Source organism: Lontra canadensis, unplaced genomic scaffold (assembly GCF_010015895.1).
Source record: "Lontra canadensis isolate GAN:19392208 unplaced genomic scaffold, GSC_riverotter_1.0 scaffold53, whole genome shotgun sequence".
Classification (NCBI taxonomy): Eukaryota; Metazoa; Chordata; class Mammalia; order Carnivora; family Mustelidae; genus Lontra; species Lontra canadensis.
The window spans coordinates 1,288,960-1,303,399 of NW_022631047.1; the positions used below are offsets into that span (position 1 = coordinate 1,288,960).

At 40.8% G+C, this 14,440-nt stretch overlaps 1 protein-coding gene and 1 long non-coding RNA gene across 5 annotated transcripts in view; one reads left to right on the forward strand and one right to left on the reverse strand.

The window, feature by feature from the left end:
• Window positions 1-1,492: 1,492 nt before the first annotated feature.
• Window positions 1,493-4,230, reverse strand: LOC116877670. Its single transcript, XR_004384686.1, has 3 exons — window positions 3,671-4,230; window positions 3,277-3,320; window positions 1,493-1,606 (listed from the first exon to the last, which is right to left on the reverse strand). It is a non-coding gene; the product is annotated as an uncharacterized LOC116877670 (long non-coding RNA).
• Window positions 1,675-14,440, forward strand: part of RBMS2 (RNA binding motif single stranded interacting protein 2) — a 69,484-nt gene continuing 56,718 nt past the window's right edge. The window contains exons 1-3 of one of the 4 annotated variants that reach the window (XM_032874491.1): window positions 1,675-1,983; window positions 2,083-2,147; window positions 3,036-3,122. In XM_032874491.1, the coding sequence (XP_032730382.1) occupies window positions 3,057-3,122 (66 nt within the window). In that variant the 5' untranslated portion in view covers window positions 1,675-1,983; window positions 2,083-2,147; window positions 3,036-3,056. Of the gene's footprint in view, window positions 1,984-2,082; window positions 2,148-2,959; window positions 3,123-14,440 lie in introns of those variants that run through there. The other 3 variants (XM_032874492.1, XM_032874490.1, XM_032874493.1) reach the window with 3 other exon arrangements.

Below are 14,440 nucleotides of genomic sequence, written 5' to 3' on the forward strand. Positions count from 1 at the left end.
TGTATTGTCTCATTTCACTACAGTTTTAGGAAAGAGATACTCTTTATTTATCCTGTTTTATAGGTGAGAAAAGTTTCAGACATATGAGGTGATTTTCTGTGTCACTAGTTTGTGACAGAACCGAACTAGAACTTAGATTTGATTCCAAAGACTAATGAAGTAGGTATTATCTCCATTTTGCAAATGAGTAATTTAGGGATGTTAAGTACCTTGATGTAAAGTCACGTAAGTAATAACGATGGTGTCAGCATTTGAACTCATGGGCTGTGTCTCTCTAAGACTCATGGTTTTAACTATTTTAGATTTTATTTTTTTAAAGATTTATTTATTTTATTTGAGAGTTAGAGAGCATCAGTGGCAGAGGCAGAGGAAGAGGGAGAGAGAATCTCAAGCAGACTCCATACTCAGAGCCCAAGTTGGGGGTGGGGGGGTTGGGCCATGACCCTGATATCATGACCTGAGCCAAAACCAAGAGTCAGGTGCTTAACCGACTGTGTCACTGAGGGGACCCTATTTTAAATTCTACAATATCATTGAGCATTAAGGAATAAAGGAGGAGAACAAAACACATTGAGAATGTTAGAATTTTTTAAAAAATTAAAATAGGTTGACTGGGGGCACCTGGGTGGCTCAGTGGGTTAAGCGGCTGCCTTCGGCTCAGGTCATGATCTCAGGGTCCTGGGATCGAGTCCCGCATTGGGCGCTCTGCTCAGCAGGGAGCCTGCTTCCCTCTCTCTCTCTCTCTCTGCCTGCCTTTCTGCCTACTTGTGATCTGTCCCTGTCAAATAAATAAATAAAATCTTTAAAAAAAAAAAAAAAAAGAATTTTAAAATAGGTTGACTGGCTTTATAAATTCCATTTTAGGGGGCGCCTGGGTGGCTCAGTGGGTTAAAGCCTCTGCCTTCAGCTCAGGTCATGATCCCAGAGTCCTGGGATGGAGCCCCGCATCGGGCTCTCTGCTCATCAGGGAGCCTGCTTTCTCCTCTCTCTCCCTCTGCCTGCCTCTCTGCCTACTTGTAATCTCTGTCTGTCAAATAAATAAATAAAATCTTTCAGAAGTCCCTGGTAATTTATCTTTAAAAAAAATAATAAAAATGAAAATAAAATAAATTCCTTTTTTTTTTTAAGATTTTATTTATTTATTTATTTGACAGAGATAGATCACAAGTAGGCAGAGAGGCAGGCAGAGAGAGAGAGGGAAGCAGGCTCCCCACTGAGCAGAGAGCCCGATGCAGGACTCGATCCCAGGACCCTGAGATCATGACCTGAGCCGAAGGCAGCAGCTTAACCCACTGAGCCACCCAGGCGCCCAATAAATTCCATTTTAAATCAGGTGTTAGAGATCAAGATTTTTGTACCACATTGGTAAGCTAAGAGAGAAGAAATCAACCAAGGGCCTAACTGGCAAGGATATTTTGGCATATAATGAATGGGAATCTCTGAGGGCAGAAAAGGGACTTTAAAAAAATACAGTAGCACTGAGAGATGCCTTTAGTAATTTATTTATTGCATTTGGCCACTGTTCTTCCAGTCTCCGTTGTAGTTCCCACATTGAGGCTGTTCCCACCCTTCCTGTGTCCCTTGAGCTGAGCAGGCACTTCCTGTCCTGTTGGAAATGAAAGTTAGAGTGTGGTATGTGAATATGTGAGTATTTACTCTGCGGATTGTTAGTCCTGTCTGTCGCATTATCCTAGCAAAAAGGTGGCCTGAAAACTAGAAGGGAGAAGGGCGCTTCATTTAAGGGAGGTTTTGGGCTTAAGGTTTGTTGGGGCAACAGCCCTGCAGACAAGGTTAATTTGTGTTTTGACAGAACATCTATGATGGCACAAGGTGACCTGAAGAAGGGATTTGAAGGCTTTGATTTTACATCCCTGTTCCATTTGGATTGGTAGGAATTACTGGGTATCATTCTTGAATTTTTGGTTTCCTACAAGTTTCTTATTAAGGCTACTTCTACAAGCCATCACTTTGAAACTGTTTGAGGTGAGTGTTGTCTCAACTGTGTTAGATTCTTCTTCCCTAAGAACTTTGTATTTTCTTCTCTGTGAAGCATATGCTTTTAAAAGTAATTTTTTCCTACAGCTCAGAGACACTTGAAGCAGACATTCCAACTCCGAACTTCAGTTTGGGCATAAATTCCACGTTTGGTGAGTAATCTTAATTATTTGAGCTTCACGCACCTTGATGACAGAAAATGGTAGGATAAAGAGTCAAACAAGATAGTTTACAGTTGTTGAAGAAACTGCTAGGCAGGCAGTTTTATCTGGTAAAGCTGGGGGGAAAGAAAAGAAACCACCAGACACCAAATTTCATGACATTGTCCAGTTTGATAATTCCTTCTCAAGTATGAAATCATGCCTGGGGGAATCTGAAAAGGAGTGAGAGGCTGAGCGCAACAGCATGACCCAAGAGGAATGCGGACTAGAACTATCCAAGGATCTGAAACTGGTTACTTCCCATACTCTGTCTCTGCTCTTTGGCCCACTCTTCTGTTTGTTCTTTCTTCCTGCATGAAGATCACTCTAAGTATAAAGTGTGGGAAAAGTCCTGAACTCATCTCACATATTTGTTCTCAGTATAGTTGTCCTCACGTGTTCTCTGAGGCAGTGTGTCACAGTGGTCCCTTTAAAAATCAAGCTTCTAAATCTTATAGCTCTAAGGCAAAAAAAAAAAAAAAAGAAAAAAATCTTCAGTGTCTTTTGCGGGGGGAATCAGAACCTGTTTTTATTGGAAAAGGGATGGAGTTGAAACAGGTAGACCTAAGAACTTTTCTTTTTGCTTTAACTACCAAGACTGTGAAAAATAAAATAACATCTGGGGCATTAGGACCCAGTGGAAGTGCCTCATTCAGACTCTTGGTTAACTTCTCTCAGTGACGTAAACAAGCAGCCCTAGCTCATTCTCTACCCGCCCCCCCCATCCCTCTCCCTCTTGCTCCTTTTCTCCCCCTTTCTCCTCCTCCTCCCTTTTCCCTCTCATTTTCTCTTTCCCCCTTTCTTCCCCCTCCCTTTCCCTCTCCCTCTTCTCTCTCTCAGCTCCCTTATATTAAAGAGAAAATGCTGCTATCAGTGACTTCCAGGCCTGGGATTTCGACTTTTGGCTATAACAAGAGCAACAAGAAGGTAGGGAAAAGTGCTTTTTGGAATCCAGCGACTTCCTTTCCTGGGGATCCGGGAGTGCCCTTGGCTTTAACATTCCCAGTTAGAGGGGATCGGAATTCTTCTCTCCACTCAGTGCCTCTCCCTTTCCACCACTTCTTTCGGCATCTTTTCTCACCTGGTTTTGAAGTTCTAGCAGTTTATAGTCCCTGCCTGTGAGGCCTGAGAAGGCAGGGGAATTAAAAACAAATCAAGCTTGTAAGTTTGTATCTTTGTGAAATAAGTTAGTTTGACTTCCTGCTGATATAGCCAGTCTCCACTGAGATAATATGTCATCTCAAACCCTGGTCTCCTGCCCACTCCCTCCAAGGTTATTTTTATCTTTTTGATGAACTGTTTCTACGCCCCCCACCCCTTCCTTTCTACCCACTTCACCAGCATTATCAGGTACCTGAAATATATAGTCTGTGAAATCACGACAGCTTCATCAAGAACTGGGTATACTCTTCTAGACTAGGTAGAGACCCTGTCCTACCCAGCCCCGAGGGAAGGAGTCCTAAGAGAGAACATACCTTGGAATTAAGGTAGCAGTCTCTGATTCTTTGGGTTCTGCTGCTGAGCTGGTGCTTGGACCTCTGGTGATGGCCAGGCCCAGCAGGGATCCTCAGAGTCTTTGTGATTAACCTGCGGATGCCAGAGAATTGTGGTATGCTTGGAAGCATGGGCAGTCTAACAAGAGGTGGACAGTCATGCCCACATTCAACAGAGAATATCCTTGGCAGTTTCTTGGCATTTCAGGGCACACAGTGGTGATTAGGAAGAACTTCATGGTGTAGGAGAAAGACCCTTTACCCTCTTTCCTGTTATGTAGCTGTTCTTTGAAGAAAAAAGATGCCATGGATGTGTAGGGATCTTTTACCCATCCGATGGAGCATTGGAGGGTTTGGGAAGGATTCCTGGAGCTTTCTCATATATCTAAAGATATTGTTATAGGCAATTTAAACCAAGTGTCTGATCAAGGCAGTGGATAAATATTTAGACCCAAAACACTTAGTATCAATTTGTAACGGTATCCATTCTGTTCATATCCTTATGAAATATGGGTCCATATATGATTGTTAGTTATCAATAATACACATACATATATGAATATATAATTTTGGTAGAAGAATATATTTTTAAGATTTTATTTATATTAGATAAGGAGCCCACGAGTGGGGGCGTGGCACTGAGGGAGAGGGATTGGTGCTTGTTATGGTGCTTGATGTGGGGCTCCATTCTAGGACCCTGAGATCATGACCCAAGCCAAAGGCAGACATTTAACCAATGTCACTAGGTGACTGGATATTTCATTTGTTTTTATTCTTTTCAAAATTTATATAGTACTATATGAAACTTTCCCCATTTTTTTTTTCTCCAAGTCTCTCAGGTTACCCAGACCCATTAAAATAAAGTAAAAATAAATTCTAGAAGTTAGTTTTTTTTTCCTCTTAAGGGCTTCATGTATTCAGTGCTATCTAAAATCTTCTCTTACCTGTCTTTACTCCCTTTCCATCTTGTAGTGTAGGAAGCATTTAACCAGCTTCTAAATCTGGGATACCGTAGGGGACAAAGAGGTATAATTATGGACTAGGATTCAAATCTCATATCTCTTCTGATAACTTGTAAAGTTTGAGAAGCAATCAAGAATCGTGTGGGTTTTTACAGGTCAGTGTAAAAACTTTGTGGCTATGTATATGACTCGTGTGTGTACATACAGGTTGGTGAATATTGGGTATATTGAAAACATTATGACATTGCTCTGTGTTTGTGTTGACATGTAGTACTTAATGTGTTTGTTTCTCTTTTAGGAAGAGTGTTTAGATGGATTTGTTCATGCAATTTGTAAATTTTTACATTCAAGATTACTTTTTCATACTCTTTTAAAAGATTTTATACTTGAGAGAGAGGCAAACGTGCAGATGTGCACGTTTGCAGAGGGCAGAGGAACAGAGTAAGAGGGAGAAAGAGTATAAAGCAGACTCTGCCCAGTGGAGCCCATTGCAGGGCTTGATCCCAGGATCCTGAGATCAAGACCTGAGCCAAAACTAAGAGTCAGCTGCTAACCAGCTGTGACACCCAGGCACCCCCAAGGTTACATTTTTTTTAAAAGATTTATTTATTTGACAGACAGAGATCACAAGTAGGCAGAGAGGCAGGTAGAGAGAGACAGGGGGAAGCAGGCTGCCTGCTGAGCAGAGAGCTAGATGTGGGACTCAATCCCAGGACCCTGAGATCATGACCTGAGCTGACAGCAGAGACTTAACCCACTGAGCCACCCAGATACCCCAACCAAGGTTACATTTTTAAATAACTTTTGTTTTTAGTAATAAATTTAAGACATGCTCACTAAAAAAAAAGTAAGCATAAAGAGGTATATAAAATAAAAAGTTAAGTCTTCCTTTCTTGTCCTAAAGTTCCTTTCTCAAATCCTACCCCTCATGGAAAATAACTGGTAGCAATTTGGTGTATATATCCTACCAGACTTTTCTATGACAAGGTTAAGTTTTAATGTTGATGTTGGCTTTTCATTTATATTAAGAACTCAGTTTCTCAAGTAGATCGAGTCTATGCGATGAAGTTCTTTGACCTGTCCAAAATGTTTAAAACACTGAAAGAACAATCAAAATTTAAACTTTTAAAAAATACAAATTCTCAATATCTGCTTTAACTGTCATTATGTAATACAAAAATCTAGGTATAATAGATTTGTAGATCTGCTTTCTTTTTTTTTTTTTAATTTTATTTATTTATTTGACAGAGATCACAAGTAGGCAGAGAGACAGGCAGAGAGAGAGGAGGAAGCAGGCTCCCCGCTGAGCAGAGAGCCTGACATGGGGCTTGATTCCAGGACCCTGGGATCACGACCTGAGCCAAAGGCAGAGGCTTTACCCCACTGAGCCATCCAGGCGCTCCCAAGATCTGCTTTCTTGAAGGAGGATTTTTACATCATAATTTATTGTAGTCATCACTTCTAGTTTGTGGAGTAGAAATAATTGCCAGGGAGCTCAGAAGAACTATTTGTATACCAGTGTTGTGACTTTTTTGAAAGTGTTAATTTTATTTACTTGACTTTAAAAAGTAGGATTGTTTTATTGGGAAGCATAGTTGTATACTTCACTTGTCAGGGAAATTGTTACCTGAGGAGTCCACGACATAGTTTTCTTACTATTTTTCATTGTGGTAAATGCAGGAATACAACCAACGAATATATAATTCCTAATAAAGGCAGATTCTTTCTCAAGATGTAGTGTTGAATATCCATTCTTTTCTTGGAATTAAAATAGTAACAGAAAGGGGGAATGTGGATTTCAAAGACTGATTCTGAAACATAATGTAGTGCATGTTTTAAAAACATCTGTTTAAATGGGCTTCAATTACTCTTTGGTTCATTTTTAAAAAATTGAAAAGTAAAAGAATCAGAGTTCTAGGGTCTCAACACTTCAGTGTTTGAAAGAGTTGCCTTGGTAGAGAGACTTGAGTGTAGGTGAGATTGAAAGAGGAAATGTTTGGAACTGAAGGAATCTCAGACTTGTGAAGGGCCTAACCACGCCTTCCCTGACATCATCTTCCTGGCATGTGTTATTATAATTTAACTCCTCAGAGCATCAACAACTATTTCCTGTGGAAAAAAAAGAGAAGAGATTGTGTTTAACTTGGGATAATTTGCCTTGCCTAACCTATTTTGCATAAATTTCTATTTCCTCTTGATCTTAACAGACTAAAGAGCTACAGTAGGGGGAGGGGGTTGGAAGCAGTGATGGATGGGAGTGGATCTAACTGGTGGGCACTGTCAGATCTTCACTCTGAGAAGCAGGAGTTATCTGAAAGTTTTTAGTATTTACTTAGGAGAGAAGAAAGTGGGAAGCAATGCTATAAGCTTTTATGCTTATAACAGGGAAGGATGATTTTTCTGTGTCTACTACACTTTCAGCTAGTTTCCATCAAATCAAACTTTATTAAAGCTGAGGACTAAGGACTTTTAGGATTAACATCTCTTGACTGGGGGCAGCTATTTTGTTGTCCATAATAAAGTTGACTCAGTTGGTTAAAGTTTAGTGGTAACGTCTTTCCTTTGATCCTTCCTTTACCTTTTGAGCCCTACCAGACTAATTTATGCACTCATTACTGATTATCTTTACTACTATAATAGGTATCCCACATGATCTGCTTGCCTCCTGGTTCTCCCAGCCTTGCCCCTGACCCCCAGATAACTTTAAAGGATTTTTTTAAAGACTTTTTGTTTATTTATGAGAGTGAGTGAGGAGCAAACACACGAGAGCAGGAGCAGAGGGAGAGGGACAAGCCTAGCTGTGCTTTGCAGGGAGCCTGTCCTGGGGCTGGATCTCCGTATCCTGAGATCACGATGTGAGCCCAAAGCAGGAGTTGGTCCCTTAACTGACTGAGCCAACTAGTAACCCCTCCTCCCCCCTCCACCCAGTAACTTTATATTTGCTGCCATGACAGTCTTCCAGCATCCCAGCAGTAAGTCTAGTACTGAGCATTTCTTGTATAAAAACCTTTAATGGCTATATATTACCTGCTAAACAAAGCCAAAATCCTAACCTAATACTCACTATTTATCCAGCCTTTTTTTTAATTTAAAAAATATTTATTTTTATTTTTTAAAAGATTTTATTTATTTATTTCACAGAGAGAGAGAGAGAGTGAGAGAGAGAACAAGCAGGTGAGTGGCAGGCAGAGGCAGAGGGAGAGGGAGAAGCAAGTTCCCCACTGAGCTGGGAGCTGGATGTGATATGGGGCCCAATCCCAGGACTCTGGGATTATGACTTGAGACAAAGGCAGATAGGTGTTTAACTGACTGAGCCACCTAGGTACCCCTTAATTTTTATTTTCAATTTTTTTTTAAGTAGGCTCCATGCCCAGTGTGGAGCCCGTTGCAGGTCTTGACCTCACCACCCTGAGATCAAGACCTGAATTGAGATTGAGAGTCAGACTTAACCAACTGAGCCACCCAGGTGCTCCTATCCAGCCTTTCCTTATCTTCCACACCTATCCCCCCCGCTCCTTGATTCCGTTCCTTCACTCTGCTTTATGCAGTTGTTTTTACCTGCAATTCTCTGGATATACCCTTGGATTACTGGTTTACATTTCTAATTCCATAAGAAAATATGCTGTAAGACAGAAGGATACAGACAAGAAACAGGATGTCATAAAGTATAGATTAAGAGGTCAGATGGAATTATAATGTGGATGTACAAACCATAGAGTTTTATTCTGGAAGATGAGGACTGAAGAGTAGCCATTGATTTTTTTTTTTTTTTAATTTTCTTAATTTTTTTTTTTTAAGATTTTATTTATTTGACAGAGAGATCACAAGTAGGCAGAGAGGCAGGCAGAGAGAGAGGGAAGCAGGCTCCCTGCTGAGCAGAGAGCCAGACTTGGGACTCGATCCCAGGACCCTGAGATCATGACCTGAGCCAAAGGCAGAGGCTTAACCCACTGAGCTACCCAGGCACCCTTAATTTTATTTTTTATAAGATTTATTTATGAGAGAGAGAGAGTGTGGGGAAAGGGGCAGAGGGAGAAGAAGGAAAAAATCTCCCAACAGACTCCCTGCTGAACACAAGGCCCATTTGGGGCTTGATCCCATGACCCCGAGATCATGACCTGGGCCGAAATCAAGAGTCAGACGCTCAACTGACTGAGCCACCCAGGTACCCCAGTACCCATTGATTTTTGTCACTGCAGAGGTGGTTGGCACTTCTGACAAGCAATTTCAGAGTGGGGAGCAGAAGTGAGGTTGTAGTGGGTTGATGATTGTAAGAAGGTAATGATGTATACCTGGTATATAAAGACTGATCTTTTAAGAATGGTAAGATGGAGAGCAGCACTCAATTAAGAAATGGGCAAAAGATATGAATAAGTATTTCTTCAAAGAAGATCTACAAATAGCCATGAAAAAGGTGTTCAGCATCATTAGCCATCAAGGAAATGCAAATCAAAAACCACAGTGAGATACCACTTCACACCCACTAGGTTGCCTCTGATCAAAAAGACAGGTAATAACATGGAGTAATTGGACTCTTCATACACTGTGGGAATGTAAAATGGTGTGACTGCTTTGGAAAACAGTTTGGCTGTTCTTAAAAGGTTAAACCAGTCAGGGCGCCTGGGTGACTCAGTGGGCTAGGGGTTCGGCTTCTGACTTCAGCTCAGGTCATGGTCTGGGAGGGGGGTTCTGGGATCCAGCCCTGCCTCGGGCTCCTGACTCAGTGGGGAGTCTGCTTGTCCCCCTGCTCCTCCTCCTCCTCTTGCTCTCTTTCTCTCAAATAAATAAAAAATTAAAATTAAAAAAATGTTAAAAACAGTCCTAGGTATATACCCAAGAGGAATTAAAACATGCCCACACAAAAACCTGTGCACCTGTGTTTATAGCAACATTATGGTGGAATAATAGCAAATAAGTGGAAACATCCCAGATACCCACCAACTGATGAATGGATAAATAAAATGTATGTACCCATATAATGGAAGTTTTGGAATTTTATTCATCAATAAGATAGAACAGAATACTGATACATTCTACAAAATGGATGAACCTTGAAAAACATTATGCTAGGTCAAAGATGCCCCTCACGAAGCCCACATATTTTATGCTTCCATTTATATGAAATGTCCGGAATAGGGGCGCCTGGGTAGTTCAGTGGGCTCAGGTCATGATTTCAGGGTCCTGGGATTGAGCCCCATATCAGGCTCTCTGCTCAGCAGGGAGCCTACTCTCCCCCCCCCCACCTGCCTCTCTGCCTACTACTTGTCATCTCTGTCTGTCAAATAAATAAATAATCTTAAAAAAAAAAACAAGAAAGGAAATGTCTGGAATAGGCAAATCTATGGAGATAGCAAATTAGTGGTTGCCTAGGTCTGGGGGAGAAGGGGATGGTTGGGGGAAAATGGGGAGTGACTTGTAATGGGTACTGGGTTTCTTTTTGGGGGTAATGGAAATGTTCTAAAATTAATTGTGATAATGGCTGTGAAACTGTGATCTAAATGCCACTGAATTTATACTTTATTTTTTTATTTTTTTTTTTAAGATTTTATTTATTTATTTGACAGAGATCAGAAGTAGGCAGAGAGAGAGGAAGCAGGCTCCCCGCTGAGCAGAGAGCCTGATGCAGGGCTCGATCCCAGGACTCTGGGACCATGACCTGAGCCGAAGGCAGAGGCTTTAACCCACTGAGCCACCCAGGCGCCCCTGAATTTATACTTTAAGTGGGCTAATTATATGGTATATAAATTATATATCAATAAAGTTGTTATTTTAAAAAGATGGGGAACAGAGAAGTGAGAGAAAGGCAGAAAGAGGATGGGGTGATATTGAGAGAATTTTCTTAACGAAAATGGGAGCCAAAATATAAAAAGAATCATGGTGAGTTACTTGATACTTATTTTCCAAATATATATGTTCCTATTCTTGTCCTTCTCTCTGATCCTTTTGTGTTAGTTGTGCCTCAAGTATTCAGCCTCTCTGATCCTTTGTGGTTGTTGCCATCCCTTCCTTTTGTAATGGCCTTTCTGTTTGTTCCCTGCACCCACATTCATTAAACAGCTCGGGGGCTAAAGCACGATTGTGGCTGTTCAGTAGCTCACAGTTAAAACCCTCTTGGGAGATCCTGTCTAACCCTCAAGTTCAGCTGAAATGTTACCTCTATCAAGCTTCTAATTCCTCTACCTCCCAGCCCTCAAGAAGACTTTTCCTGAGCCTCTATACTCTTTTGCATTTCATATATGGCTGTTTATATAATTTTGCATTGTTTTGGAATCAGGTGATTGTCTTATTTTCATTGGAATATAAACTCTGTAAAGGTAAGACAATGGCATTCAGTTTGTTATCCTCCAAAACACCTGATAACAGCTTCTTAACCGTACCTAATAGATACTGAAAAGTATGTATTCTAATAAATGTAATTAAGCTGATGTTAGGCATTAAATTAAGGTTAAATGAAGGAAGGTAGCATTGTATATTCTATACAAAACGTGAAATAAGGAGTTAGACCTGAATTTAATTGTGACTTTTGTCAATTATTAGCTGTGTGGCTATTTGCGAGTTTCTTAGGCTCTCTGACCTTGAGTTCTTCATCTTAAAGTACAGGTATACTTTATTGGTTATTTTGAAAACCAGTAATATTTGATAATATTTATAATCCTGCATCAGCATGTGTAAATGAACTATTTTCTTTTCTTTCTATTTTTAAAGTAAGCCCTACGCCTAACATGGGGCTTGAACAGGACCCCAAGATTAAGAGTCGCATGTTCTACTGACTTGAGCCAGCCAGGTGCCCCAACTGTTATTTCTTTTATCAAAAAAGGCCTTTTTCTTTTTTTTTTTTTTAAATTTTATTTATTTATTTGACAGAGATCACAGGTAGGCAGAGAGAGAGAGGGGAGAAGCAGGCTCCCTGCTGAGCAGAGAGCCCGACGTGGGGCTCGATCCCAGGACCCTGGGATCATGACCCGAGCCGAAGGCAGAGGCTTTAACCCACTGAGCCACCCAGGCGCCCCCTTTTTCTTTTTTCTTGATGCCATTTCTTCCCCCAGCTGCTGTCCCATTTCTCTTCTTCCCTTTACAGTAAAATATCTTGAAAAAGTTGTTTATTCAAGAGTTGTATATACTTTCTCTCATTTATTTCCTTGCATTTTTCTTTTATTATTATTTATTTCCTTATTTATTTCCTTATTTTTAAAGATTTTATTTATTTCACAGAGATCACAAGTAGGCAGAGCAGCAGGCAGAGAGAAAGGGGGAAGCAGTCTCCCTGCAGGGCAGAGAGCCGGATATTGGGCTCGATCCCAAGACCTTGGGATCATGACCCGAGCGGAAGGCAGAGGTTCAACCCACTAAGCCACCCAGGACCCCCATTATTTATTTATTTAAAAGATTCTATTTATTTGACAGAGAGAGAGCACACAAGCATGGGGGGGGGCGGCTGGAGAAGGGAGAGGGAGAAGTTAAAGGCAAGATCCCAGTACCTTTGGATCATGACTTGAGCCGAAGGCAGACACTTAACCAACTGAGCCACCCAGGCGCCCCTCTTTTATTATCTTTAATATATTACTTGATAATGCAAAAGATTACGTGCAATTATAAAGTATAATAATAAGAGGAATACCTGTAAGTCCACCTTTCAACTCAAGAACTAAAATAATTTCCTATAAATTACATATACTTACGAGTTTCTCCCTGTTCCTTTCCCTACCTCCCCTCTAGAGGTAACCACTCTCCTAAATTTTATATTTATCATTCTGGTGCTTTTTAAAAACACACTTAAAAATCATGTTAATCTGCTTGTTTACATTGTCCTAAGTGCTTTATATATGTTGTACAATATATACATATTATCTCATTTAATCCTTATAACAATTTCATCATCATCATCCCTATTTATAGATGATCCCTATTTATACAGATTAGAAAAAATGAAGTATAGAGAGTTTAATAATCACATTACTGTGAATGGCCTAGTTAGGAGTTGAACTCAGAGAGTCTGGCTCCTAGTCTATGTTCTCAACCACTACCATACTGCCTTATTGCAATGCATAGTCTTCTGGCCTTCCGCCCCCCCATTCTATGTTACATTTTCATGATCCATGTTCTGTACAGCTATGATTTCTTCATTTTTCAATGCTATATGGTATTTCATTTTGTGAATATACCATAATTTATCCATTCTCCTGCCAGTGATTTTTGGATTGCTTCCAGGTTTGTGTTTTCTATTACTAACATTGCTGCACTGAACATTTTCGTATTTGTCGTACATTGGTGTAAGAATTTCTCTTGTGTTTGTACTTAGTTGGATTGCTGAGTCATAAGGTGTGTGAATATTCACCTTAAAGAGGTAATGCTAAATTGCTTTCCACCAAGTATACCAGATTTCTTCCTCTCCACATTGTATAAAATTTACTGTGTATTCACATCCTCTCTACTTGTTCATTTTTCTTAAACCTAATCTAATGAGGCTTTTACTCCCACCACTCCACCAGAATTGTTGGTGGCTTTCATGTTCTTGAATGGTCAGTTCATATCCTCATCTTATTTAATCTGTTGTCAAAACACTTGATACAATTGATCATGCTATTCCTCGAAACACTTCTTCGTTTGTTTTATAGAACACCACATTCTCCTGTCCCTCTACTACCCGTGGCCTCTCCTCTTAAAACTCCTTTGCTTGGGGCGCCTGGGTGGCTCAGTGGGTTAAAGCCTCTGCCTTCAGCTCAGGTCATAATCCCAGGGGCCTGGGATCGAGCCCTGCATCAGGGTCTCTGCTCAGCAGGGAGCGTGCTTCTCTCACTCTCTCTCTGCCTTCCTCTCTGCCTACTTATGATCTCTGTCAAATAAATAAATAAAATCTTTAAGATAAAAAACTCCTTTGCTTGTTCCTCTTTATTCTTCTCCTCTTTAAATCTTGCAGTTCCCCGGGATTCAGTCCTTGAATTTCTTTTCTTCTTTTTAAAATTTAATTTGGAGGGGTGCCTGGGTGGCTCAGTGGGTTAGGGCCTGTGCCTTCGGCTCCGGTCGTGGTCTCGGGGTCCTGGGATCGAGCCCTGCTTGGACTCTCTGCTCGGTGGGGAGTCTGCTTCCTTACCCCCTCACTGCCTGCCTCTCTGCCTACTTGTGATCTCTGTCAAATGAATAAATAAACTCTTAAAAATATTAATTTAGAGGTGCCTGGGTGGCTCAGTCATTAAGTGTCTGCCTTCGGCTTGGGTCGTGATCCCCAGGTACTGAGATTGAGCCCCATGTCAGGCTCCTGCTCAATGGGAAGTCTGCTTCTCCTTCTTCCTCTCCCCCTGCTTGTGTTCCCTCTCTCGCTCTCTCTGTGTCAAGTAAATAAAAAATCTTTAAATATATATATATATAGATATAGATATAGATATAGATATAAAATTTAATTTTTTTGAGAGCGCATGCGTGCGGGTGCATGTGTGCCCATAGGAGGAGTGGCAGGGAAGAGCAGAGGGAGAGGCTTTTAAGCAGACACCATGGTCCTGACACAGGGCTCTGTCATATACCCCTGAGATCATGATCTGAGCTGAAATCAAGAGTCGGATGCTTAATCTGCTGAGCCACCTAGGTACCCCTTGAGTTTCTCGTCTCTCTTTACTTCTCCCTTCATAACTTTGTGCAGTCTCATAGCTTTAAATATCACCCATATCATGGAAACTCTAAAATTGTATTTCTGACCTAGACTGCCTTTTGGCATTCCAAATTCGTATATCTATTGTCACCCTTGACATCTCCATTTAGATGTTTATTGGACATTTCAAATTTAACATGGCTAAAA